We start from the raw sequence: 25,746 nt of genomic DNA, 5'->3' as shown, positions 1-25,746 counted from the left end.
CATGTGCCAGTGCTGAGCATTTTGCATCTATTCTGACATTTGGTTCTCATAAAGATCCTGTAAAGTCAAGTCATTATATTGTCTTTTCACAGAGGAGGGAATTAAGGCACAGAAAATTTAAATTAGCTCCTATCACATCCAGCAAGGAACCAGTCAGAACTCAAACTCAGGACCCTGCCCTGAATCTTGAACATCATGGTACACTGCCTTTTAAAAGGGTTTGGAGCAGAGTATTAAAGTCAGGGTTTCAGAGTTATTTCCAAGGAGAGTCAGAATAATGTAATTTGGGGATAGAAAATTGTTCTGATTGCCACACTATCCCTTTCAAGTACCCGTTGTATCTGCAGTCAAGAACAGGCAGGCTGTCAAGAGAAGAAATGAAAATTTTACTTGAAAGAGCAGGCAAACCAGTCATGGTAAGTGCTGGAGACAATTCTCTGTGGGTCTCTTGTGTTTCTGCACATTTTGCAAGCAGAGGCTCCGACTGCTTTGTTCTAAGCAATCTTTCAAAGGGTGTTTGTACCGTGAACAGTCTTAGCAGATAGAGACAGTGTCTCTCTTCAGGGCAAAGTATGTGTGCCACCATTAGATTTGGGGTCCCCAGCTTCAGGGTTTCTTTCCTGGAACTGCAGGAAACTGAAGATGTTTGTCTTGCCTTGTGGGGAACTGAGATAAATGCTGTTGCTCTTCTAAGTAAGAAACTGCCCTTTGCCTCTGACCTAGGAATCATATGTCCTCTGGTAATCCATGAAATTGACTAGCTAACTTGTGAGCTTGAATATAGGGTAAAATCTCAAACCATACACGGTTCTTGGCAAGAAGGTAAATTTTCCTATTCTAAGTGCAGTGACTCACTTGATCGTCAGAGATAGTTTAGATTTTCTACATGTCAGTTGATTTAATAAGGAGGAAGGGAAGTATCTTAAAAGCAATGGAAATTAGTACTTGTGGAAATAGATATTCATTTAGTGAGAATTCATTTAACCTAATTCTGAAATACGTATTTTAGTCTCGGTTCTAAATCTTTATGTCCAAGTCCCTAAATTAGGTTCCCACACCCTAAAATGTCAACAAATAATGTAGTTGAAAGCAGTGGAGGGTAGATATTCCACAAGCAGCAGGAAGCCCAGCTTTATGTGAAAGGAGGGTGAACCTGTAATTCTGAATAAAATAAAAATATAAAATGAATAAAAATATAATTCTGAATTTAAAAATTTCATATATCAAGGGTTAAAAAAAAAGTTATCTGAATATTTTCATTCCCCTAAGTGGAGAATAAATCCAACTTCTTGGTCTGGGGACAAAAAACTGGCCCAGCACTCAAGATATGTGAGATCATTTTATCACTAAGAGACGTGCACAGGATGGTTCTGCACCTTTGTTTTCTTCAGGCATGAAATACATCTAGAGGCCATGAAATACATCATCTAACATGAAAAATTACCAGAAGCAGAAACTCTAAGAAGTGGAGAAGGAAACTTAGTAGTGAAAAAGTGTAACACATCAGAATTTTTAATTACTTTCTCAGCATAAATTCTAAGTGATAATTTTCACTTAGATCATCATATATGTAAGGCAAAATCTGTTAACTTGTAACTTTTACCATTGATTCTGTATTAACTTCTAAACCATAAGTGACAAGAATAGTCTTTTTTTTTATATGTGGATGGTTTTACATTTTAATGTACATACAGATCATCAGAGGTCAATGTTAAAAACAGGATTCTCAAGCCTACAAATTTTGATTCAGTGCATATGAGGTGTCTTCAGAAATCTAATTTTTAATAGCCCTCCCCATGACACAAATTCAGATGGCCCGTGGACACTCAGTAGAATACACTTTTTCTGGTTCTTTTCAGATTAGAGACATCAAATTCCTGGACTCAAAGCCAGGAACACAGACTGGTCCCACCAGGAAGGAATGAAATAGAGATCATTTAGTCAGACGCTTTAACTTTACATGGAGCTGCTCCCTCTAGGACAGTTAGCTAAATGATGAACAAATGACTCCCTGCCCCTTGCCTCTAACCAGCCCAAATCCTTGCTTGTTGCAACCATGTTTGTTTTTAACTCTGAAACTTCTCTGAATTCTTACAGCTAGTCTCTCCTGCAGGTTCCTGTCCTATCTACAGTAGCTTTTTTTCTTTCCTACTCTTTATTTTCTTACTGGAAGTTGGCAGGCCACTTTAGCTGAGTTTCTAAGTATAATTTAAAGAGTCTCCGGTTATAGGCACAGAAGCAAATGACTCCATTGTGCAGGGGATCTAGCTACTGTGGCGGAGCAGAGGGACAGAGGTGGATTTGCATTTGGGCTATACTGGAAGCATGGTGATGGAGATGTTAACAAAATGAGAGAATCATTAGACTTAGGGAAAATGACTCATTTTTATGTTCAAAGACAATTCAAGGTCCTGATGGGATACTTAAAAATTAAATTATACTACATACTGTACAAATTATACCATTGAAAATCTGGGCCAGGAAGTTAGAAAGAGATCTAAGCTACACATTGAGTCACACCCAGTGAAGTGATTAGGTGAGATGATAAGAGGGATAGAGAAAGAGGAAGGACATGGCCTGAACCTTATAAAAATGTCTATCTGTAGAGTTATAGAAGAGGGGAGACCCAGATTAATCAGAAATCAGGAAAATAATTAGAGTACAATATTACAGAAGCTAAGGTAGGCATCAAGGAAGGAAAGTTTCTTAACAGAACATTTGTACACATAAAACTGGTATAGTTAAATTCAGACTGAAGATTCAAATAATAAGAGGTTGGTAATGAATTAAAGAAAGCAAGCCTTAGCTACTCTTTTCAGATGTAAAACAATAAACATTTTTAAAAAGGGAAAAAGAATGAAGTGGTAGTTTGATTTATTTTCCTTAAAAGTGAATAGATTATGCTTGTATGCTGAAGAAATTAGTGCATTCATTGAATTACTATAGAATTGATTGTATCAGACTATTTTCAGTCAAGTGGAAGATAATACCATTGTATTTGAGAAGATGAGGATTTAGGGGTGGGGTAGATATTAGCAAGATGGGTTAACCAAGGCAGAAAGTTATCTCTTATATAAAAGAAGTCCAGGAATAGGCAGACAAAAGCTTGTCTGCTGGCTCAATACTTGTGGCTCTGAGTCATGAGGGACCTTAGCTTATTCTGTTTTTGCTTCACTGTCCCAGTTTGTGGCTTCTGTCTTCATGGTTTAAGATAGCTACTGGATCTCCCTTTATCACATCCGCATGTGCTGGCTAGGAAGAAGAAAATCAGAAGGACAAAGGCTCCTTGGAGCTGCACTGAATCTCTTTAAGCAGCCTTCCAAGAAGTATTGCACACAAGTTTTGCTTTCGTGTAAATTTAGCCAGAATTTTTATCAGCTACCCTATTCATGAAGGAAGCTGGGAAATGTAGCCTTTTTTCTCTCAGTGTGACCAGAGAAAAGTCAGGGTTCTCTTACTGAGAAGGAAGGGAAGATGACAAGATGACAGCGGTGCAGGTAATTCTCTGCCATAGACATGGTAAAAATTTGTGGTGAGGTCAACTATTTCAGTTTTGGCACTTTTTCTAGCAAGACTGCTAATCAGGGAAAAAAGTGCTTTGGGCATATGGATCAGGGAGGCAGTTACTAATAAAGTGAGCAGTTCTAGAACACAAGCAAAATATTCCTGAAATCCTGATTTGGAGGTTCAGGGCTAATGGACTGAAAAAGAACAATGTGTTCTCAAGGGACTAGAGATCACAGTGAGAGGAAGAAAGGATTAGGAAAGCGTAAAGATGTTGTCAAGGGAAGAGGAAATTTCAAGTTGACAGAAATAAAGCAGTTACAAGTGTTCACAGTCTGAGATGTGGCTGTACTTAGCTAGAATGGAAAAACAGGTATTGCAGTTGATGATGTGTAGGAGTTACAGAAACAAGCTAGAAAAATCACTGTTGAGATCAAAGTTGAAAGGAACACCGCACTGACACTCAAAAACCAAGATACTCATCAAGTTAACAGTGAACAGAGTGAGGAGGATTGGTGTTCACCTGCAGCTGAGACGAGGCTGTTTAGATATCACAGGGAAACAGTCATGGTAGAATTACTGAGTACTTGCTATGTGGCAATGAACACACTTTTTAAAATAATATACAAATGTTTCTATAGTATTTTGGAATTACTTCAGATGTACATAAAAGTTGAGAAGACAGAGTTCCTTCATTCTCTCCACCCAGGGTCCTCTAATGGTAATGTCTTCCATAACCATGATACATTGATTAAACCAGAAAATTAACGTTGGTACAATGTATTAAGTAAAATCTTTATTTGGATTCTAAAGTTTTTCACTAAAGCCCCTTAACTATTGCAGGATGCAGTCCTGTGTACCATGTTGTATTTCGTTAACATGCCTCTTTAGTCTTTTACCAGTGACAGTGTCTCAGTCTCTGGTTTTGTTGACCTTAATGCTTTAAAGCATACTCTTGGAATCTTGTGGATTGTTTCTATTTGGGTTTGGCTGACATTTTCTCATTAGGCTGGGGTTGTGTTTCTGAGAAAACCACAGAACTGAGGTGTACTTGTCATAGCACCGTATCAGGCAGAACATGCTCATGATTTATCATTGGTGATGTCAACCTTGATCACTTGGTAAGGGTAATGTTTGCCAAATTTCTAAAATATAAACTTACTGGGGTTTTTCCCCCCCCTTGTACTCTGTGGCAGCAAGTTGCTAAGTTTAGCCCACTCTCAAAGGGAAGGGGTATTAAGCTCCACCTATTGGAGGATATAATATCTACAAATATTTGGGATTCTTCTGTATGAAAGATTTGTCCCCCCACTCCAACTTCTTCATCACTTATTTATGTATGCAATAATTTCTTTATATCACGATGGATATTTTACTTTATTCTTTGGGTTGTAATCTAATGCTATCATACAATTTGTTGCTCAGATTATTCCAGTTTTGGCCACAGGGAACTGTTTTTACGTAAATTATTTGAGTCCTTCCATAATCCAGTGTGGCAGGTACAACTGTTATCCTTATTTTATAGAGAAGAAAACTCAGGGTCAGAGAGAAAGAGACTTTCCCAATGTTCATATCACCTATGTGCTGAGCCAGGAGTCTGCCTCTAGGCTGGGTGTGCTTAGCTTTGCTTTGTTCCTCTCAAGAGGAAAGGATGCTCCACAGTGACAATCTGAGATAATGTCTTTGTATCTCCCCCCTTTTTAGAGATAACAGATTTTGAAGGGATTCATCAAAAAGATAGTAGTTTCAGAATGAATGAGCTTCCAGAAGGAGAGTCTGTAGAGGAAAAAATCATAAATGGTCAGAACTAAGCCTGTTGCCAAGTGGGAGGAGGGAAGGGTAGCTAACAAAGAAAAGTGAAGAAATAATAGTTTCAGAACAACTAATATGGAAGCTAAGGGAAGAAAGTTCACTGGGGGTGCAATCAATTTGGCTGCCAGGCCATAGAGAATCTGCCAATGGTAAGAAGGAAGTTACATGAACTTCATCAGAGCAGTGTAATAGAAGGGCAGAAAACAAAACCATATTTCAGGAGATCAAAAATTATTTTAGAAGAGGAGATGTAGTTTAATAAGAAAAGGCACTCAGGATTAAGTAATTTTCTTCCAGAACTGAAGGAGACCTGTACACAGGGAAGCCTATAGAGGAGAGAAAGGACTCTGGAGAAGGGAAATGGAGGAACTAAGTGCAGGAAATTGGAAAGGAAGTGTGGTAATGGTGGGGTTAGGAGAACCTCTCCTCATTGGAGATGAGCCTAGGAGACTAAAGACGATGGTATTGCTGAAGTGAAGGTACAGACACATGGGATGTGTATGAGTGTTTGATGGTCTCAATTTTATTAGTAAAACTGGATGCAAGGACATCTGCAGACATTGGGAGAAATATCGAGAGGTATTATCAGGTATCTTGAGTAGCTAACATCTCTGGGTGTGTTTGGTTGGCAGCCTTGGTGAAAAGGGAGTAAGTTGAAGTCATTCATGCCATTTGACTGAGTGAAAGCGGAGATCAGAAATACAATTATCTTGATTTTTGTTTTGATATTTTTAGATCAAATAGTTAAAACGATAACTTATGTAATTCTTAAAGACTCCGTCTTTCTAAAATGTTCAAAATTAAGTATGATGTTAACTTGCTATGTTTTTATTAAGTTGTTGAGAAAAATACCTAATGACTGTAAAGGATAAAACTAATGTAAAAAAAGAATTGTTACTAGAATGGAAACTATTTTTCTCAGGAATTTCCTTCAAATAAGTCTAATTGCAGAATTCTTGGTGAGTGTTTTAACACCAAAGGCTAAAACAACAATTTATGTTTGTTATAATTTGTGCTTGGATTAGAAAAATTAACATGAGTTGTTTTATGGAATTTTAGACTGTTGTTTAATGTGAAATACTAATATCACTATATCTGTAACACTGATAATAGAAGGTTTAAGAGAACAGTATTTCAGGACCATTTTAACCTATGAAGTTACTTGGAGTGTGTTTTTTTAACATTCAGGTAAAGGACAAAATGTCGAGGAGCAAAACTTCGTAAGAAGTTTATGAGTTACTGCCTTAGTGTATCCTTAAATATTGCAGACTGCTTTCACCTACCTAATACTACTACTATACATACTCTTTATATGGACCAGAAAGAATTTACATTAAAACATATTATTCATACTTGATTTTTATTACCATATATATTATTGTATACAATTCTGTTTGAGAGTATAAATCATACTTTAAACAAAAAATGTATGCATGGCATATGTAAGCAGTAACATTCTGAAGGAAAGGGAAAAGCCATGAAAACATTTACCTAAAAGTTAGTGATAACTGAAAGCCACTAGTTTGTGCATAGTAACGACTGAAAAGATTGACAATATATGGGAACACTGGTAATTCTTCAGGTACTGTGAAAACAACCCAGTACAGGAAAAGTTCAAATTAGACATGTCCACCTCCTTTGAAGTACATATCATCTATAAATCCTCGACAGAACAATACACAAAGCATTCTTTCTTTGGCACTTAGCAATACAGACAAAGGTGTATTTGGTTTAATGTGATTTTATTATTCAGATAAATTTTAGTTATATAGATAAAAATATACAATAAATTTTTAAGTGTATAACTGTCATATTCACAATTAAAAATGCCTATTTTTTCATGGAACAATTCAGTCAATAACATGTAGAAGAGACTAACAAAAAAGGTTTATATGAAGACTTTTAATGAAAGGTGTGAATGTAAAAATGGAAGTTAATCCAGGACACTGGTCTAAGTCAGTGATACCTCATGCTGGAAACAAATTATGAAATGTTTTAGACAAATTTATTTATTTTTCCAACACTTAAATTCTACAGTTTGATTCAATATTTTGACTGAAAATGCACAGAACTGGCAGATTATCTAAAGCCACTTTCATATACATTAATTGAAAAAAAATGCATTTTAACACTACATCTCAGGATTCCATCATGTTTATATACATGCTTTTCTATAATACATTGCAAAACATCTCTATGCCCATAGGTGTCATATTTAAATGAAAGGACAAATGGTGGCACTTTTCCTTTAAATCACCTGAAGACAGAAAAGTTAACTAGGGTGATTAATTTGTCTTACTGCTAAGAAAGGTCATTATATAGAAACAACCTAAAGTTATGAGAACTGCATGGTCGTCTTTTTGACACCAACTTAAAAGCAGTTGGATGCATTATTTGATTTCTTAAAAAGACACAGTGAATATGTACAGCCTCAACAAATTATTTATGTGCATGTATAAGGTATGGACTATTTTCAAATGAAAGATTGAAAATGTTTTACAAATAGTTTGTTCATTACACAATGCACCGTTCTTTCATAATGACTTTGCACCAATTTTAACACTCCTCAAATGTGAGAAAAACAAATAGTCTCCACTGTATTGAGTGAAATTTATAAAGTCAACATACTATATGTTGAAGCATTAAAGAATTTATATACACACTGAAATGGGTGCTTTAACTGAAGAGCTAGAAATAATAAACATGATTGTAGTTAAGAGCAGATATTTCACATCGCAACATTCAACTACCATGGTGGAGAATCTCTTCTGAAGACACTTAAAATTTTAGTACTACTGTCCTTATTATTTTCAAATTATTATTATGTAAGTAGCATTTACTTTCAAAATTTTCAACATAAGGCACACAGCATATTTAAAGCCTGGAAGCAACTAGATCACGTAATAAATAACGTGCAATCATGATTTGCCCTCTACCTAAAGAAAGCGGTTGAGTAGTGCAGTTAAAACATGCCTGGATGAATAAAAAGGACTGAATTTAAGAAATACAAATAATATTAATTTTAAAAAGCCTATTTCATATAAAATACAGTGTTTGTTATAGGTAGAAAAAATCGTGAGGCACTTACATTAACAATGGAGGAGGAAAGCACTGAGATTCTTTTTATAAAAGCACCAGAGAAAAATAAAAGGAAATCCTTTTATATTTGGTGTACTGATAAGCAATTCAAAGCATTTCATGTTATTCTGACAGAAATCATTTCAATAAAGAAAACTTTTTTAAAAGTGTCCTGAAGTTCCCCTGAATAAGTTTTAGAATAGTGTGAAATAGAGGGTACCTTACTCCTCTCAGCTGCACACTATTTTAATGACTGTAGTATCTGTAATTTTCATACTCTTTAATAACTCTTAAGTGCAAACAACAATGCCTCCATGTCTACTTGCTGATGTCCGACACGGACAGTTTTGTTATGCTACAATCTTAAACTAATCCAAACACCAAGGTGAAAACTAGAATTGGAATTACAGGAATCCACTGGATGTCAAATCAGGAAAACGTGTGGCTTCTGATGGATGATGAAGGGGCTGAAGTTGTGTGGCAGGCTGAGTGTTACTTATGTTATTTAATTCAGCTCGATAGGTTGCATTTAAAACTTCTCCATTCTGAAACTGAGAACAAAAATAACAATGCAACTTATTAGAATCCATCTTTCAAATATCTTAAAAATACATTTTATCACGTAATAGCTTAAAATCTTCATCGTACATATTAACTTCAACTTCCTTTACTGCTGTTGGTAAATTTTAAATCATTCAGTGAAAATAGACTGACCACATATTATGTATTAGTTGCACTTATGACCTTGTGGTTTCTCCATTAGATGGTACAGATGAGTGATACAACTGTCTCACTCCCAAATCTGGCATTTCATGAACGAATTGCCTTTGGTTTGGATCAGAGTTCTCATGAACTGCAGTTATATATTCTCTATCACAAATAAATTTGCTTTGACCAGTTTTAAGATCTGGTACCTTCAAGATTACTAACAGGACTGCAGATGACCTAAGACTTCTCCAAGAGGCCATATTTGCTAGAGGTTTCATAATACTCCAAAAATATTTTACCATGGGTAGGATTTCCTAAACCAATTTTTTATTTGTACTATGTCTTTTAATTAGTACCATTATAATTACAGAATTAAGTTACCGAATAAAATGCCTGCTGTCGTACAATGAAATTAGATTGCTATAAATGGTACTTAAGATAGGAAGGAAGTACATAGAGATAGTTTTATAGATTTTAAATCCTTTGTATTTTAGCATATAGTAAATGAAAGTTGTGGAAACTGTCAAACAGATTAAAATCATACTCTTAATTGCTTCAAATAAAATTTACCTTTCTAAAGCCTATGTAACAGTAAGAATCACATAATCTAGATCAATAATGAATGGCAATTTTGTCAAGTTTTCAAATAGAACGTAGTATCATTTGTCCCAGAAAACAGTGGTTTGAATAAATTATTCTCAGTCATCACACACATCAGCAATGCTCTAAACAGTATAATGTGAGACATATTTTTTAAATAATTCCTTAGAAGAATATGTAGGTCTATGGAATTCTTGTTCATAAAGCAGTATTGCAAACACTGTAAAGAACTCATGGGCTAATGCAAGTCCTGTTCAAAATATATTTTATATCTATAATTTACTCAAGTTAAGCTTCCCATGCTTATTTCACAGCAATGTTATGAGACAGACTGTACTTAATGTTAAATTTTAATATAATTAAAGGATGTCTAGGGATGAGGATAGGAGAAACATTTACCACTATTTTTTAATAATGCACACATATGACAAACCAAAAGTCAGAAAAAACAATTAGCAAAAAAGGTTCAAGTAACATTTGTAAACTATTATACTCAAAAAATTAATTTTAATCAGGATTTTCTTCAATACTAAATTTAAATATACTATTTTCTAAAGGAAAAGCATAAATGCAAATATATTCCTGGGTTACCATTGACAGCAGCTATCATTAAGTATTTTTCAAGTGTGCTTGTCGCTAAAAGGCTGCTGCTGACACACTTAAAACAATAAAAACATGGTATCACCCTGAAGTCCCATGATAAAGCCAGCTGAGTTACCCTTTTTCTTTAACAATGCAGGTAACAAGGAGGAGCTTCGGAATGAATTCCAGGGATCATCTAGGACAAAGGCATTTGAAGAAAGCATCCCTATACTGATTTTAACCCAATTTCAACATATATTTGAGCTGTGAAACCTGTACTTTTAAAAGGTCACACAGTCAAGAAAGACAAAGTATTTTAAACAATATACTTTTAACTAATTTCACCTGGTAACTTAAGGATATATTCAAGTTGCTTTAGCCCTGGATTTCTTTCTACTTTATGATTCGGGTAAATGTATTAGTAACATACTGGAAAGGTACTGGCATACAGATATAAAACATGTATAACTCATGTCTATACTGAAAGGGTTTATTCAGTTGATAAAACCTTTACCTTGCTTAAAAATGCCTGTGGGCCTGGCATTGCTGGGCTATACTGCATCTGGGCCACATGGCTGTGCTGAACTTCTGGCTGGCACTGGTACATCGACACAGCCCCGGCATAACATGTCTGAGGAGTTACTGTGGCTGACTGTGCATTTAGTCCATGGTTGTGGTTTTCAGGAACTTGTAAACATGTGACAAAATCTTCTAAATTCGAAGTCGTAGGGTATGGGACTGGTTCAAAATTCCCTATGGGAAAGTCTAACTGTGTATCCTTGGAATGTTGTTGTGGTAACACAGATTGATTATAGGGAATAAAGTTCTGTGCATAAGGCAGAGTATCAATCTCAGCTTTGTAGGGAAACACCTGATTGGTCCCAGGTAAGTCGGAAAACACATTATACTGTTCTGGGTCTTGCTGAGGACAACTGAAAGGCACAGACTGGTTAGTGTTCCAATTGGCAAACATGCCGTTAACTTGCATATGCTTCATTTTCTGACACAGTTGCTGCTGCTGCTCCCCTGCTGTGTGCTCCTGATGGCGCAGGAGCTGCTGTTCCTGCACCAGGCAGCTGGACATCAGAGCCACGGTCTCCTGCTGTTGGTAACTTGAACACCCAAAAGTAGACTTACTTAAAGAATCTTGGACAAATGACAGGATTTCATCTGTTATGTCAATATCTCTAAAGTCATCCTCACCAGAAAAGTCAGTTCTAAAAAAGTCCTCATTCTGTTGCATGTGTCTGATATCTTCAAAATCAATGCCTAGGTGTTTCATAATTCTGTACAGGTCACTGTTTTTATCTGGAGAGAGCTCTGTATGAGCTCCAGTGAGCGCTGGGTTCATTTCCTGAGACTGACCAATTTGCTCATGTTTCAGGATATTATCACTTCCCATTGCAGTGCAGTCACTCACAGATTCATTAAAAAAATTTCTTTCAAAAGGTGTGCTGCTACTTGAAGCAGGACAGAGATAGACAGACTCATCTTGCTGCATCATGGCAGCTAGGAGGGAACTGGGATTGAGTGTGTCCTTATTTAGAGTTGATTTGGTAGCAGAGTCACTCCCACTAGCACCATTTTTGGTTCTTACTGGGTCCATCACAGGAGGAGAAGGGCTGGTTATCTCATACAACACAGCTTCTCCAGTGGTAAACATAAAAGGCAACTTCACAGTTCGCTTTCGTAAATGCTCTGTTCCTTCTTCATCTCTAAAATGGTATACAAGAAAGTATGTATCAGGAAGAATTGTATCAAACATTTAAACTGATTTCTAAAATATATTCAGAAATATAAAGGGTAAAGGGCCAAGACAATCCTCAAGGAGACCACCACAAAAAAATCCTAAGAAAAGGTGCATTTATACTTAGATATCAAGATTATAAAGGCAGAATAATTAAGGCAATGAGAAATCGGTGCAAAAGTATAGTAGGCTAGTGGAACCACAGACACAATCCCCTGACTTTCCCCACTGCATTTCAAAGATTAACTTAGTAATTTAAGCCCCATACAAAAATCAATACTCTAAGTAGAGAACACATTTGCAATACAAATATTTGACAAAAATACTCATTTCCAGAATAAATAACAAAATTACTGCTTGCTTAACAATCATGCTAAAACAAAACATTCCTATATTTTTATTTTACAAATGGCACTAGCTTTTCATCATTCCTCGGTTATTCTTTCTGTAGCTCTACATATTTAATTCAATAAAGTTTGTCAATTCTAACTTCTCAATGTGCTTCATCTATGTTGCCTCCTTTCTATACATATTATCTTTCCAATTTTTATGTCTAGAGTAAATTCTAAGTTATGTGAGGGGATGTATAAACCAAAGTGTTACTAAAATAAAAAAGAAAACAATATTAGTCTTTGTGCTTACGTTAGAGGTCTTTGAGTTGCAATGATATAATCTGGTCTTCCATTTTTGTAAACTAAGCGTGCATTAGACTGGACCCAGGCCCATCGATTGTCTTTGGTAAGAAGCCTGAACACTATCATGCCACTCTCCCCAGTCTTAATCACTGAAATAAAATTACCAAAATCAAAATATTACAGAAAATCATTGAAGCAAAGATATTTCTGGATATATTTCATTTATCACCAAGGATGACAAATGCCTTGACAACTTTTAAACACAGCATAATAAAATGCATTGAAATAGTTCTTCAGAGTTATTTTTTCTATTAAGACTAAATCTATTATAGAAAAGGTTACAGGAAACATTAAGTAACACATGAAACTATGCAGGAAAAATAATTATTTTCATTTTCAATATGGGAACCTTTCCTTAAAGTATATTTATTACCACAGACATCTGAATTGATAAATCTGCCATTGAAAATTTCCTAAGTAAAACTTGTACTAGAGTATAATATAAGGTCCTGAGGAACAACTTACTCCGGATATGATACTCAGCACAATAAAGCATATCAGCAGCATGAATAAATTGATACCCTGATCCTCTCATGCACAGTTCTGCTTCAGTGTAGCCTAAAACAATTTTTCCTCTGTTTAAAAAAAAAAGTAAAATTAAAATTCAGCATAAATGAAGTAACCACTGTTAAGTTTATTGGTTACAGTCTACTGTGCTATGTTTTACATGACATAATTTCACATTAGCAAGTAGAAACAACCACATTTATGTTAACTACTCTATTTTGCTTATGGCTGCAAATTGCAATTTTATATGATTTTCTTCTGAATAAAGACTATGGAAAATAGTATGGCTAAAGATGAATCTAACAGAGTAGATTATACAGGTAAAACAAAATCTTCAATGAAAATCTACAATGTTTAAAGTCCATTTTGAGGGGCAATCTTTCAAGCTGTCTGAATTCCCATGTTAGGAGAAAAGCAATTATATGTTTTGATATGATGTGAATACTAATATCAGTCTACTTCATAATCATATGACAGATACTGAATCTTACTAATTAATAAAAACACATCATCTTTATGCTACAGAAATTCTGGCAAGTACTTTATGATAAAATAAGGTGACTTGTGGGCCTGACTGAATTATTTTAAAGGCTATGATCAAAAGAGTATGAAATAATAGCAAATCTAACAATATTCTATGCTATATGTTTTACATGCTAAGAGAGACTTACTGTAACATAATTTAAATTTGATAAAATAAAACTGAAAAATGTTTACTTACTTGGCATCACAACCAGTAGGTGTGAAGTCTAGTTTGTGTTTGGTTCTAAAGATGAAATTTTTGGTTCGAATTTCAAGTATGGATGGTGTTTGAAGTGGAGTAGCTACTGCAAACAAGGCCAACTGAGGTGGAAGTATTGACCCATCTTGCCCTTTCTTGTTCTGTCCATGAAGATACTTTAACCTCCCTTGGAAATTCATAGCCTGAAAAAAAAAAACAACAGTTCATCTTTGTTTTTTAGTGGTCACAACAAGAACACTGGTATCATTTTCTGAGCTTGCCAGTGCCCTATCATTCACACCTAACGTAGCACCAGGCACTCGAGATGTGTTTCTAGAATTGAGTACAGATGAAGTCCTCAATTAATTTGCAAATATTTTATGAGCTATATAGCTCATAGTGTATTTCATAACTCATGGCAATTTTTTATACAGAAACAAAACATAATTGTAACAAAACACTAAAATGAACTATGAAATGACATAAGGAATGCAGAACTCTACTAAAAATACAGAATAATTTTGGAAGATGAGGAAACAAAGACAATTTAAACATGAACATGGTTAGTTGCTTAAAACAGTATTAACCATGCCAAGGATGATTCTGACATCAATATGATAGCAGCACAAGGAAGAAGAGACTCAATGAAACAAAGTCCAACTCAGAAGTACATAATAATTGATCATCAGTAGTAGGAAAACCATCTCAGCACAATTCTAATTCTATGTCAGCAAAATTATCTTCAGGAATAAACCAACAAAAATCACTGTTTGCTAATGTTTAAGATTTGATTGTTTCAAACTCCTAATAACTCACAAAGGTAATAGGCAACATGCTTTGTATTCTCTTCTCCTGGGCCCAGCAGAGTGAGGATACAGACATTTGAGAGGAAAGACCATCTTTACTCTGAATATCCTTGCTAAGCTGCTCCCTGGTTATCCTACTCAGATATTCAGACTTCACAGCAACATCTCATACCAGATCATGAATATACAACCATTTTTAGGCAGTTATTCTAACCAAGTGGAAAAGACCATGATAATTTTTTTATTTTAAATCTGTTGGGGATTAAATCCAAACGGGGTAAACATGTTACTGCTAGAGAGGGGCTACCTGGTTCTCTTTAACTAAAAAATCCTAAAAGTAGGCAAAGTACAAGGTTCCATGTTATTTCACTCAGTATTTGTAACCGCATCCTAAAGAGTAGAGAATTTGAGTAATGGAAGACACTAAAAAATCCAAAATAATGATATTAGAAAGTTACTTTTGCTTTATCCAATTATTTGATAAAGTAGATTTTTAAGACCAAACTCAAATTTAACCAAAGAAAGTTGGTTTCACCTTTTTATATTCTAAAACTTAATAGTAAATGCCAGTATAAGATTTGCACCTTACCAGAAAACCTGATGAATTATCTAGCAGACACCTTAGTCGGCATACGAAGCACCTCTCCATAAAAGAAGAGTTTTCTGAGGGAAGCTGGTCTGTGTTATAATAGACTGCTGGCTGTGGGAGGCCATTAGCTTCTGTGGAAATAATAGCAATACAAATTTACTTGCCATTTTGCTGTAAAATTGCCTGAGTAGCTGAAATCATTGTGAATTTCTAAACTGGAGTCTGTATTCTGAATACAAAAAAAATTTTTTCAGAAGAAGAACTAATGAAAAGAAACAAACTCATTGAAACTCACTTCTATTACATAGAACTTGCCTCGGTTTTATTTTTATTTCTATTGAGCTATCACTGTCAACAATTTCCATGTTTTCTAATTTTTTTTTCTTTTTAACATTTTCACAGACATCTGAAAACACTGCTTCTTTGAGAAATTTTTTTTATACCTGTATGTGCTGGTTTGATTTTCAATCTAGTGCATTTTAAACACAGAACTCTCCACAGTCTAGTATCAACCTTGTAAATTCCTTCCCATCTTTCACAAAAGTATGACAGTTGTTTTTACAAAATATATTACTGAGTATGGCAACACTTCCATACTTAAAATTCATCAGTGACTATCATCTGTGAAAATGTTCCTTGGGCCTTCAGGCTTCTTGTGACCTGATTCTTATCTACAGCTGCAGACTCAGGTCTTCTTACTTCTTCCCAGCCTTTACCATAGAGTGCAATGCCCCTGAAGGTTCTTTGGTTCCCTTCACAGAATTATATTAAAAAATCACTGATGTTGTCTTTTGGTAAGCATTCTTACCATCAATTCTTTGTCCAGAGTCTATACATTGCAAAGGGTTTAATGCCCAATGTAGCTGACGCTGAAATTCAGCTCGGTCTTCAGTATGGATAAGTTCATACACACTCTGATGTATGACATCAGACTGAAGAAAAAAGACACAAGAGAATATTTTTAAAGTATTGATTAAAAAATGTTGCTACTAGAGTCAATTCAAAACCCAGCCTTATTAGTGGGTGCTTGTTAATGATAATGAATGCAAAGTAAATGATCACAGAGCTCTCTAATAATCCAATAAAGGAAAATCTGGAAAGAGACCAGAACTGTAACTGATAAGCCAAAAATTATTCACCATTACTCCCCTCCTCAACACTTTTCAGTCAAGTAGGTCACCTCCTCATCCCTTAATTGCAATAACTTAAGTTCTGCTTATTTATCCATTCATTAATCTTAGAAATCCTACTTCATTCATGAAACCCTATCTCAACATCTAGTCATCTTTAATATCTATTAAGTATCATGTATCTCCTTCATTGTTCCTTAATAATTTTCTTTACATTCAAATTTTACTTCTAGTTAGGCTTCATAAGAGTGAGGGATTATACCTTTACTAGGTCAAAATCCTTCTTCCGTCTCACCTCTCAGCACTTAAACCAGTTTTTCTAACTTTTTTTCACAGCAATTAATGGTAAGAAATATATTTTCCATCTATTGTGTGTGTATACATACATATACACAAGAAAAAAGTTTCAAAAAACTCTTATGTAGTCTATTTTCTATTCTAAGGAACTAAATTGATTAGCTAATCCTTTGATTTCTTAACTTATGAAGCACATTATTGAATAACAAGTAAGAAAAGTTATTAAGTTTCAAACAGGATTTTGCACAAACATTAGTATATTTTCTTTAAAATTCAAAAAGACTGGAAGTTAGGCTTTGTGGCAATAGCCCACACTTTCTCTAGGTTAGCTTAAATACCATTTCCTTCAGGAAAGCTTCCATAATCCACCTAAAATCAGAATTAAAGATACATGACATAGTATTTTCTTTGTAACTTTATGTATCTCATGCACTTCATAGTTCATATGCCCTCAGGTATCCAAAACTAATTTGACAGCAATATTCTCATCTGCCCCCATCCAAACCCCATCTGTTCCTTACATTTCTTATACATTTCTTATACAGAAACATTCCTTAATAAGTGAAAGAAGAAACATAATATCCATGGATCTCATAAACATTTAAGGAAATTATTATATAATAAATTACTAATAGTATGAAAATATATTAGCTGTAAGTAGATTTTTGTTCTACAGCATAGATTTTGGTATTTTATGTGTAGAAATTTTTAAGAAAAATAGATTCGATTTACCTGCTGAAACCCTAGATAATCTTGTATAGTTGAAGAAGCATAAAAGACCAAAGCATCTGTAGTGACAACCAGCACAAACCCATTCAGAGCCTACAAAGAAAAAAGTAATGAAATTAAGTCATGTGACTAAATAAAAGTATTGTCACTCATAAATATTGACTGCAGTAAAGGCTGTTCCTTTTATTGATGAAAAATCTTCTCTTTAAAATGGTTAAAATTATTACACCTCACAGACACACCACATGCCCATGGAGAGGAATCTATTTAATGCCTTTTGATTTGGCTAAGAAAAGCTCAGAGCTAAACTTAATGCTCAATCACAATAACTTTAATAGAAAAGTGCTTTCATCTTCTTCCTCCTCATGCTTCAGAATGTGTTTTAAATACACTATACATGTCTTTGAAAATAAACTGTATAAAGATCATTTACTATAACTCATCACTCTGTTTTTTAGAGGAGGATAGTTTGTAAAGATGCTGACTAGATCCTTAAGACAAATCTGATAGGAGTAAATCTTTGTGTAAAGACAGTTCAAGCACTGACATAATTTGTAATTTGGATAGTCTCAAAGTACTTTTTATTGGAAAATACATATAAATGGATTATATATAAAACATAAGGCATATGTAATACAAAATACACATGTAAAAAAATAAATAGAAAATGTCCATTTAACATAATTACTAATATATTTTAGGTTTAAAGCTATCATTTTATATATGCTATTTCTATTTATTCCATCTGTACTATGCTGCTTTTTCTTTCCATTTTGCCTGCTTTTGGCCAACTATTTTTATCATTCCTTTTTCTTCCCTTGTTTTAGTCTGGAAGCTATACTCTCTTGTCTATTCTTTTAGAGATTATTCAAGTCCATTGTTAATGTCGCTATACTCTTAGGTATCAAAAGTATTTAGATAACTTTAAACATTTATTGTTATTACATATTTTAATTCTATAACCCCCCACTATTTCCACTCAGTATTTGATATATTCTTTGCTATGTGATCATGTCTGAATGCTTCTGAGATTCTTCCTCATGCAAAAGGGGATATGGTAGGATTTAGTGTAAAAACATGCACTTTGGAGTCAGATAGATTTGGACTGGTTCCTGTCTCAGTCTCTTACTAGCTATGTGACTTTGATTATTTCCTCCTTCAAGCTTTAGAGCCATCACTTGAAAAACAGTCATTTTATCAAGTGGATATGATGACTTTATCTCATCTAACTCAGTGCCTGGCATGGAACTGACAATTAATGTAAGACACTGTTACTATAAGGTTGTGGAAGTGAGCAAATGAAGATTCATATGATCATCCTTTGTAAGTTATAAATAGGTATCTAAATGACAGTTATTAGTTTACTCAACACTTAATAAACTTACAAACCAAACAGGACACCTGCTAAGTACTGGGATTCAAAAATTAACAAGATACCACGGCTGTGCTTCGATGCTCACACAGTGTGGTAGCTACCTTTTTATCAGACAAGGTACATGAAACACAGTGACTCCTTTTCACTAAAGTTCTTTTCACCTTCAAAATCCTTAATCTGTATTGTACTCCTGAGAAACTGATCACAAAGACAAAAATGGCACCTACTATTTAACAGCCACTTTTCTAAATATTTCGATATATTCAAGTGGTTTAATTCCCTCAACAATCCATAGAGGTAGGAGCCATATTCCAGTTTAACAATCAAGGAGACTGAATTAAAGAACGTATAGTAACTTTCCCAAGCTTACACAGCTAGGAAAACGCTGCGCTAAGTGGTAATCTCAGTCTGGCTCTGTAGCCTCTCCCCTGAACTATGGTGACCTGCCACGTTTATGTGCGCTGCTCACCACGGCTGTATGACTGTAACTCTTTTCATTACAACTGGGCTGTAAGGTCCTTGATTTCACCGATTATACCTTATAATACCTGGCAATTCCCTAGGCTTATGAATGCTAAAGGCATCCACAGGGAACTTAAATATTTAATGATTAACATCTTCAAAATGGAATATTCTTAAATTTTAGTTGGCAGTATACACCCATTTTTGCATTTTTTCATCCTGAAAATATCTTCTTTCTAGAGAATAGTATCCACTGATTATATGCATATTGTTGTGTAGAGTATCATGATTTTCCAAACAGTGAAATGAACTTAGTACTTCCCAATAAGCTCATTATGGCCACAGACACAAAGAATATCACCAAACCCTGTTAGACAAGTTAATTGTCAGAAGTAAAATAAAAGCCTTAAAAAAATATATATGTATACCAATTTTAAGTACATCCCAATGATTTTAAATACCATATGGAATAAGGTTATTATGTGTACTGAATTACTATCTTAGTAAATAAACAGAAAGAATTAATATGATAATTACATATTAATAACAGATTATCATTCCTTAGTCTTAGTCACAAAGATCTGACCTACCTATGTGAAACTCATGTGATTCATTTAGTATTTAATATGAGAACATTGAAATTGATGCTCTTATTTATAATTTCAACTGCTAATTAAAAAATAAAGCTGCAGATTTTAATAAGCACAGTATTAAATAGCACCAGATAGAACATGTTTAAGTATATGAAAATAAAGATCTGAAATAAGTAACAGGTACTGAAAAGATACAGAAAGTTATTTTTAGTTTCACTGTTATTCCTTATAAAATATTAATAAACTTAAGCTCATCCAGAAAGTAAATATTTTCAATGTTTTTTAATTAAAAAATTTTGTAACATTTTCTTTATGTGTCTTCTTTGTTAAGATCAAAGGAAAAGATATCTCACCAAAAGTTTCAAGCCAAATGGAATATTGTATCTCTGGAAACATCCTCTATATCTTAAGGATAATTGGTTGGTAATCAAATGTTGGAAATATAAAGTTAGATGCCATATGGAAACTTTATATAATGACATGTACCATTTTCACGTCTACTATGTTTTCAGTCTTCTGCTTTATAAGGGATAACAGGCAAGTGCGGTCCTATATACGAATCATACACTATGTGATGCTTTTTAATAGAGTGTCCTACAAACCGTATCCAATATAATTCATAATAGACACATTTATTTTAAATACTTAAATGCTTCTAATTTTCAAATAATTAAAAAATGACACTAGTTTTGTATTAGTATTAGTCTTATTGTGTGTCTTTGACATATGTTTACAATCTGTCTAAATATTCCAAGAGAAAAATACAAATCACTGACCCATAACTTAAACCAGTTTATCAAAAATTAGGCATTCCATATTTGTCTATTTTCACTTTGCCACTTTACCATATAACCCAAGATGTGTGTTTACCCATAGTAAGCAGCAAGTATTGGAATGTTTTCCTATGATCTGAATAAGGAGCCTTCTGTTTCAGCTAATGTGTATATAACAATCCTCAGCCAGGGGCAAGAGGAGGACTCATGCTGGAACATGTTTAATTTAATATAATGGAAGCACAAGTTCATTTTCAACATTGAGATCTGAAAACAGTTACAAAATTATAATCATAATGTTACAAATTGTTAGGTTACACTAAAGCATTTACTGAATGAATGAATGGTATTACTAAAACTAATGGCTACTTTCCCTCTAGTTCACCTGGTAGAATAAAAAATTAACACATAGTAACAGCACATATTATAGCACACATCTTCATTCTATCTTTCCTCAACAAAATACCTAAGAATGTTAACTGAGAATCAAGCATCATATCAGTTCCAAGAGAACTAGAATTAAAAAAAAAAAAGATTTAAAAGATTTTTACAGATGAATATACCAGAAATTCTCCAAGTTCTACAGCATATAGGGCTAGCAGTTGTTTAGAAAATCTATAGCTCTTTAATAAGTCACACACAGCAGTTAAAAGACAATATAGTTATGAGAATACATTAAAAAAAGTAAAACTCAGGTTAACAACAATTTTGACCTATTAATACAATTAATTATTTTAATACAGCTACATTCCCAAAAAAGAATATAAATCCAATGACTTAAATGAGAACTTTTAAAATAACCTAGGGGTACTTGCTATTTAAAGAAATACAATGGGAAAAACTCCTAATCTGCTACTTTATAGAATTCCATTTTTTCATGTACTAGCATTATACCATTGCAATTCAGATGAAAGTGGCAGGAAACACTGGACAGGTGCTAATTAAACTGGAAATAATTAAAAGACTGATAATTAATTTTTCATTTATAATTGTCTTTTCATAAGGATCTATATTTACTAAAATTTACCTGTAATAAGGATTCTCCTTCTTGTAAATTCAGACCTTCTCTGAATTTTGTTCTACAGTTATCCTGGACTCCATTTCTGTCAGCTGGAGAGCATTTTAATGCAACTATGAAGAAAAAGGAAAAACAATGATTTAGTAGGTAGTTTTTAAAATAAGCAATTTCAAAGAACTATAATGAAAAATCTCTACACACCAAAGACAATTTGAATCATCAGTGTCATTTAGTATGATAATGACTAATAATCTTTTGCCAGTGGATGGTTTCCAAGTCAGCTGATAGATTCTTAAAAGTAATTTTTGACGAGCTATGATCTCTGGCATATAACATAGGAGTTTCAAAGATTTACACAGCGTTTCTATAAACACTCCTCCCATTCCTATCCACTTATGTATGAGAATAAGGTTCCTCAGTGCAAAACTGGTAAAAATGACTTTAATATATACATCTAAATGCCAGTGGACGAGTGGTAGTGAGGAGAATCAGTCATGTGACTTACTAAGATTTATTGTATTTTCATTAAGAATCCTCCCATCTAATGTGGTACATATACACAATGGAATATTACTCACCTATAAGAAAAAAACAGATCCTACCATTTGCAACAACATGGATGGAGCTAGAGGGTATTATGCTCAGTGAAATAAGCCAAGCGGAGAAAGAAAAATACCAAATGATTTCACTCATATGTGGAGTATAAGAACAAAAGAAAACTGAAGGAACAAAACAGCAGCAGAAGCACAGAACCCAAGAATGGACTAACAGTTACCAAAGGGAAAGGGACTGGGGAGGACAGGTGGGAAGGGAGGGATAAGGGCGAGAAAAAAGAAAGGGGGCATTACGATTAGCATGTGTAGTGGGGGGGGCATGGGGAGGGCTGTGCAACACAGAGAAGACAAGTAGTGATTTTACAGCATCTTACTATGTTGATGGACAGTGACTGTGAACGGAGATGGGGGAGGGACTTGGTGAAGGGGGGAGCCTAGTAAATATAATGTCCTTCATGTAATTGTAGATTAATGATATCAAAATAAAACTAATTAAAAAAAAAAGAAAAAGAAAAAAAAAAGAATCCTCCCATCTAGTTTTAGGGTAAAAAAACTGTTAATATAATTATCTGGTTCATGTTAAATTTATAAATCAACACAAGGAGAATTAACATCTTTATGACGTTGAATCATTCTATCCAGGAATATGTACATTTTTCCATTTGTTCAAATCTGTCACTATTGTCCCAGGAGTCCTTTAAAGTTGTCCACAAAAAAGCTTTGCACACTAATTTTTATGTTTATTCCTAGGTAGTTCATGTGTAAAAGTGGTTTCTCCTTTATTATTATCTTCTAACTACTTGTGGGTTACATATATGAAGCAAAGTGGAATGGCAAGGTGCATTGCTTAATATTCAGAGGTAGCATGCTATAATGCTCTCCTCTGTTCCTTGTTGTGTGTGTGTGTGTGTGTGTGTGTGGTCTGGAAGGCAACACAGCTGAATAGAAATAGTAACAGCTACCATTTACTTCTTTAAAATTTTTCCAAGCCCTCTCAAATTTATCTCATCTAAAAGTGTGTGAATACTGGTATGTGACAGAACTGAGTTCAAATCTTATTTGTGCCATGTACTTAGTGTGTGAGCTCTTTGAGCCTGTCTCCTAATAAGTGAAACAAACTAATGACCATATCACAGGGTTGTTGTGAAGAATAAGAATATATGTGAAGTGCCTGGCATACAGCAGCTCAATAGTATCTCAGTGAACAGTAGTTATAATTATTAGCAATATTTCCCAGAGCTTATGGACTGTTTTGTTATAAAGCATAACCTTTCAGATACAATTACAATGGCTCTTCATCTTTCTTTTTTAACCTGTGATATTAAAATAAGAGAAATCATTAAATGAAACCTTCGATATTCATTTTGAGACTTATTTCACTAGGCTTTCATGTGTGAAAGATAATCTGGCTTGGTGAAAAACTGGAGACTTTATTACTAATAACCAGACTTTCTCTCAGTGTGAGTAAAGCATCACATATAAACCATTTTTTTCATGTTTGAAGCATATTTTCTGATAAATCACCAGTGCATCTGTCACAGTAAAATCTTATGCCAAGTTCTTGCCTTTGCACAATGTGAAATATATCTCTTTGGAAGAAGAGGCCAAAAGCTTGGCCTCTGAACATAACAATTTCAAAAGGCCAGAGAACAGATTTCCTTAGGCTAAAAAATAGTTTGAGGTAAATTAGTTGATCTAACAGTTAATCCAGACCAAAGGAAATGCTTACACTTTTCTCATTGACAGGAGAGAGAAAAGCCTTTTCTCAGTGTCTATGAGATAGGGTTGTTACCACTCACTTTCTAATAGCCAAACCTGCTTGAATGAATTAAAACCTCACAATATCAGGATTAATTACACTCTGCCACTTTTCCAAAAGCTCCAGCATTAAGCCCAGTTTAAAAGTTATACAAAATATCAATTAGCTTTGCTATTAAAAAGAAAACAAAACCAAGACCCTTATTATGAAAGAAGCAAAATAATCCTAAAAATGGATAGATATTAGCAGTGTCAAATATAAAATGTCTACATTATCTTACTAGGAATGTTTTAAAATTAATTTTTGATTAATGGAAATGATGTCAATTCCAACTAGAGTTATTGGATCATTGAGAAACTGAGTAAGGTATAAAATAAACCATTCATCTCAGAGTAATTTACAGTTTGTATTTGGCCTTGTATTAGGGATATGCAACAATATAATTAGATGTTAGACAGACTCTGCCTTTATGCTGGGAATATAGGTTATGGAAATAAAGAACTAGAGAAGAATGTCAAAAATATTAGTACCAGTATGGGATGTAATTAACATAGGAACTTGAATAAGAGAAAAAAATCAAAAGAACAAATTCTTTCTAAACAACACTTGCAATTCTAAACATTGGAAAGATAATACCTAGTATGTATAACTACTGCTTAAGTAGCAAAATGACAAGTGCGTATCAGGGAAGGATCACTGGAGGGTTCTCTCTAAAAGAAACACACAGCTATTTCTGTAGCTCTCATGTTTAAGGTTAATAATCAGCAAAGTTTGGAAGTAAATACTGTGCAAAGTTGGTCCAGGAAGGGTATATTCCCTTTCGATTCTCATCTAAAAAAATTTTATGACTTTTAAGAAAACTTATTTTATGTCCTGGCCTTTTGACCCAAACTATGTAATTTTTGCTCCTCCATGAAGTTTGTCCTCTATTTCTTGACCTCATTCCTACCTCTCCCTTCTTAAAATTACTAGAGGCTATTATTAATGCTACTCACTTTCACATACTTTCTTGCCTTGATTAGAGAGCAAGAGAGGGAAGATGACATAGGGTACTGTCACCAGTGCTACTTCCTACCATACTAATTTTCTTAGTAATAGTATGTGATACTTAGCACACACTGCATACCAACTAGTTTTCATGTACTATATCTTCTATAATCTTCAAAACAGTTCTATGAGCCTGGCATTATTGTCCTTTCAATATATTAGAAAATGGAGGCTTAGCGAGGGTAAGAAACCTTCCCAAGGTCACAGAGCTATAAGTGATAGAGACTAGATATAAACCCAGGTCACCTGACACTAAGTGTGGGAGCTCTTAATAACCACCTGCCAGACTTAGCCCCTATGTTAACCACCTTTAACCTTTAGTTTCCCTACCTTTAAATGAAGACAATGATACCTCTGGAGACAAATTCTTGAAGGGCTAAAGTAACACAAGAGTACCTGAGTAGTTCCTGGGATGTAAAACTGACAGTCAAGGACAGTGATGATGGGCTATATGCTGATTTACACACCCTCAAGTCACCGTGGAAAGCTGACACTAAAAGTGCACACCAGGGATAACTGAGTGTTTTCTCATCTCTAAATAGAGAGCATCAATGAGTACCTAACAGGACTCCTGCGATGGTTATCCAACATAGTTGTGAAAGTGCTTCAAAATTGTAAATTGTTATAAAAATTATATGTATGATCAGATGCATAGGACAT

The 25,746-nt window shown here is 34.3% G+C and overlaps 1 protein-coding gene across 1 annotated transcript in view; it reads right to left on the bottom strand.

The window, feature by feature from the left end:
- Window positions 1–6,659: 6,659 nt before the first annotated feature.
- Window positions 6,660–25,746, bottom strand: part of AHR (aryl hydrocarbon receptor) — a 41,354-nt gene continuing 22,267 nt past the window's right edge. The window contains exons 3-11 of the mRNA XM_036894489.2: window positions 21,736–21,839; window positions 17,509–17,598; window positions 16,158–16,281; window positions 15,350–15,480; window positions 13,955–14,157; window positions 13,192–13,301; window positions 12,674–12,815; window positions 10,799–11,999; window positions 6,660–8,945 (exon numbers count right to left, since the gene is read on the bottom strand). Of these exons, the coding sequence (XP_036750384.2) occupies window positions 8,799–8,945; window positions 10,799–11,999; window positions 12,674–12,815; window positions 13,192–13,301; window positions 13,955–14,157; window positions 15,350–15,480; window positions 16,158–16,281; window positions 17,509–17,598; window positions 21,736–21,839 (2,252 nt within the window). The 3' untranslated portion in view covers window positions 6,660–8,798. The remainder of the gene's footprint in view (window positions 8,946–10,798; window positions 12,000–12,673; window positions 12,816–13,191; window positions 13,302–13,954; window positions 14,158–15,349; window positions 15,481–16,157; window positions 16,282–17,508; window positions 17,599–21,735; window positions 21,840–25,746) is intronic.

This window comes from Manis pentadactyla, chromosome 7 (assembly GCF_030020395.1).
Source record: "Manis pentadactyla isolate mManPen7 chromosome 7, mManPen7.hap1, whole genome shotgun sequence".
Classification (NCBI taxonomy): domain Eukaryota; kingdom Metazoa; phylum Chordata; class Mammalia; order Pholidota; family Manidae; genus Manis; species Manis pentadactyla.
Note: the sequence above shows the minus strand (reverse complement) of the source record. Positions and strands in the feature narration are given on the sequence as shown.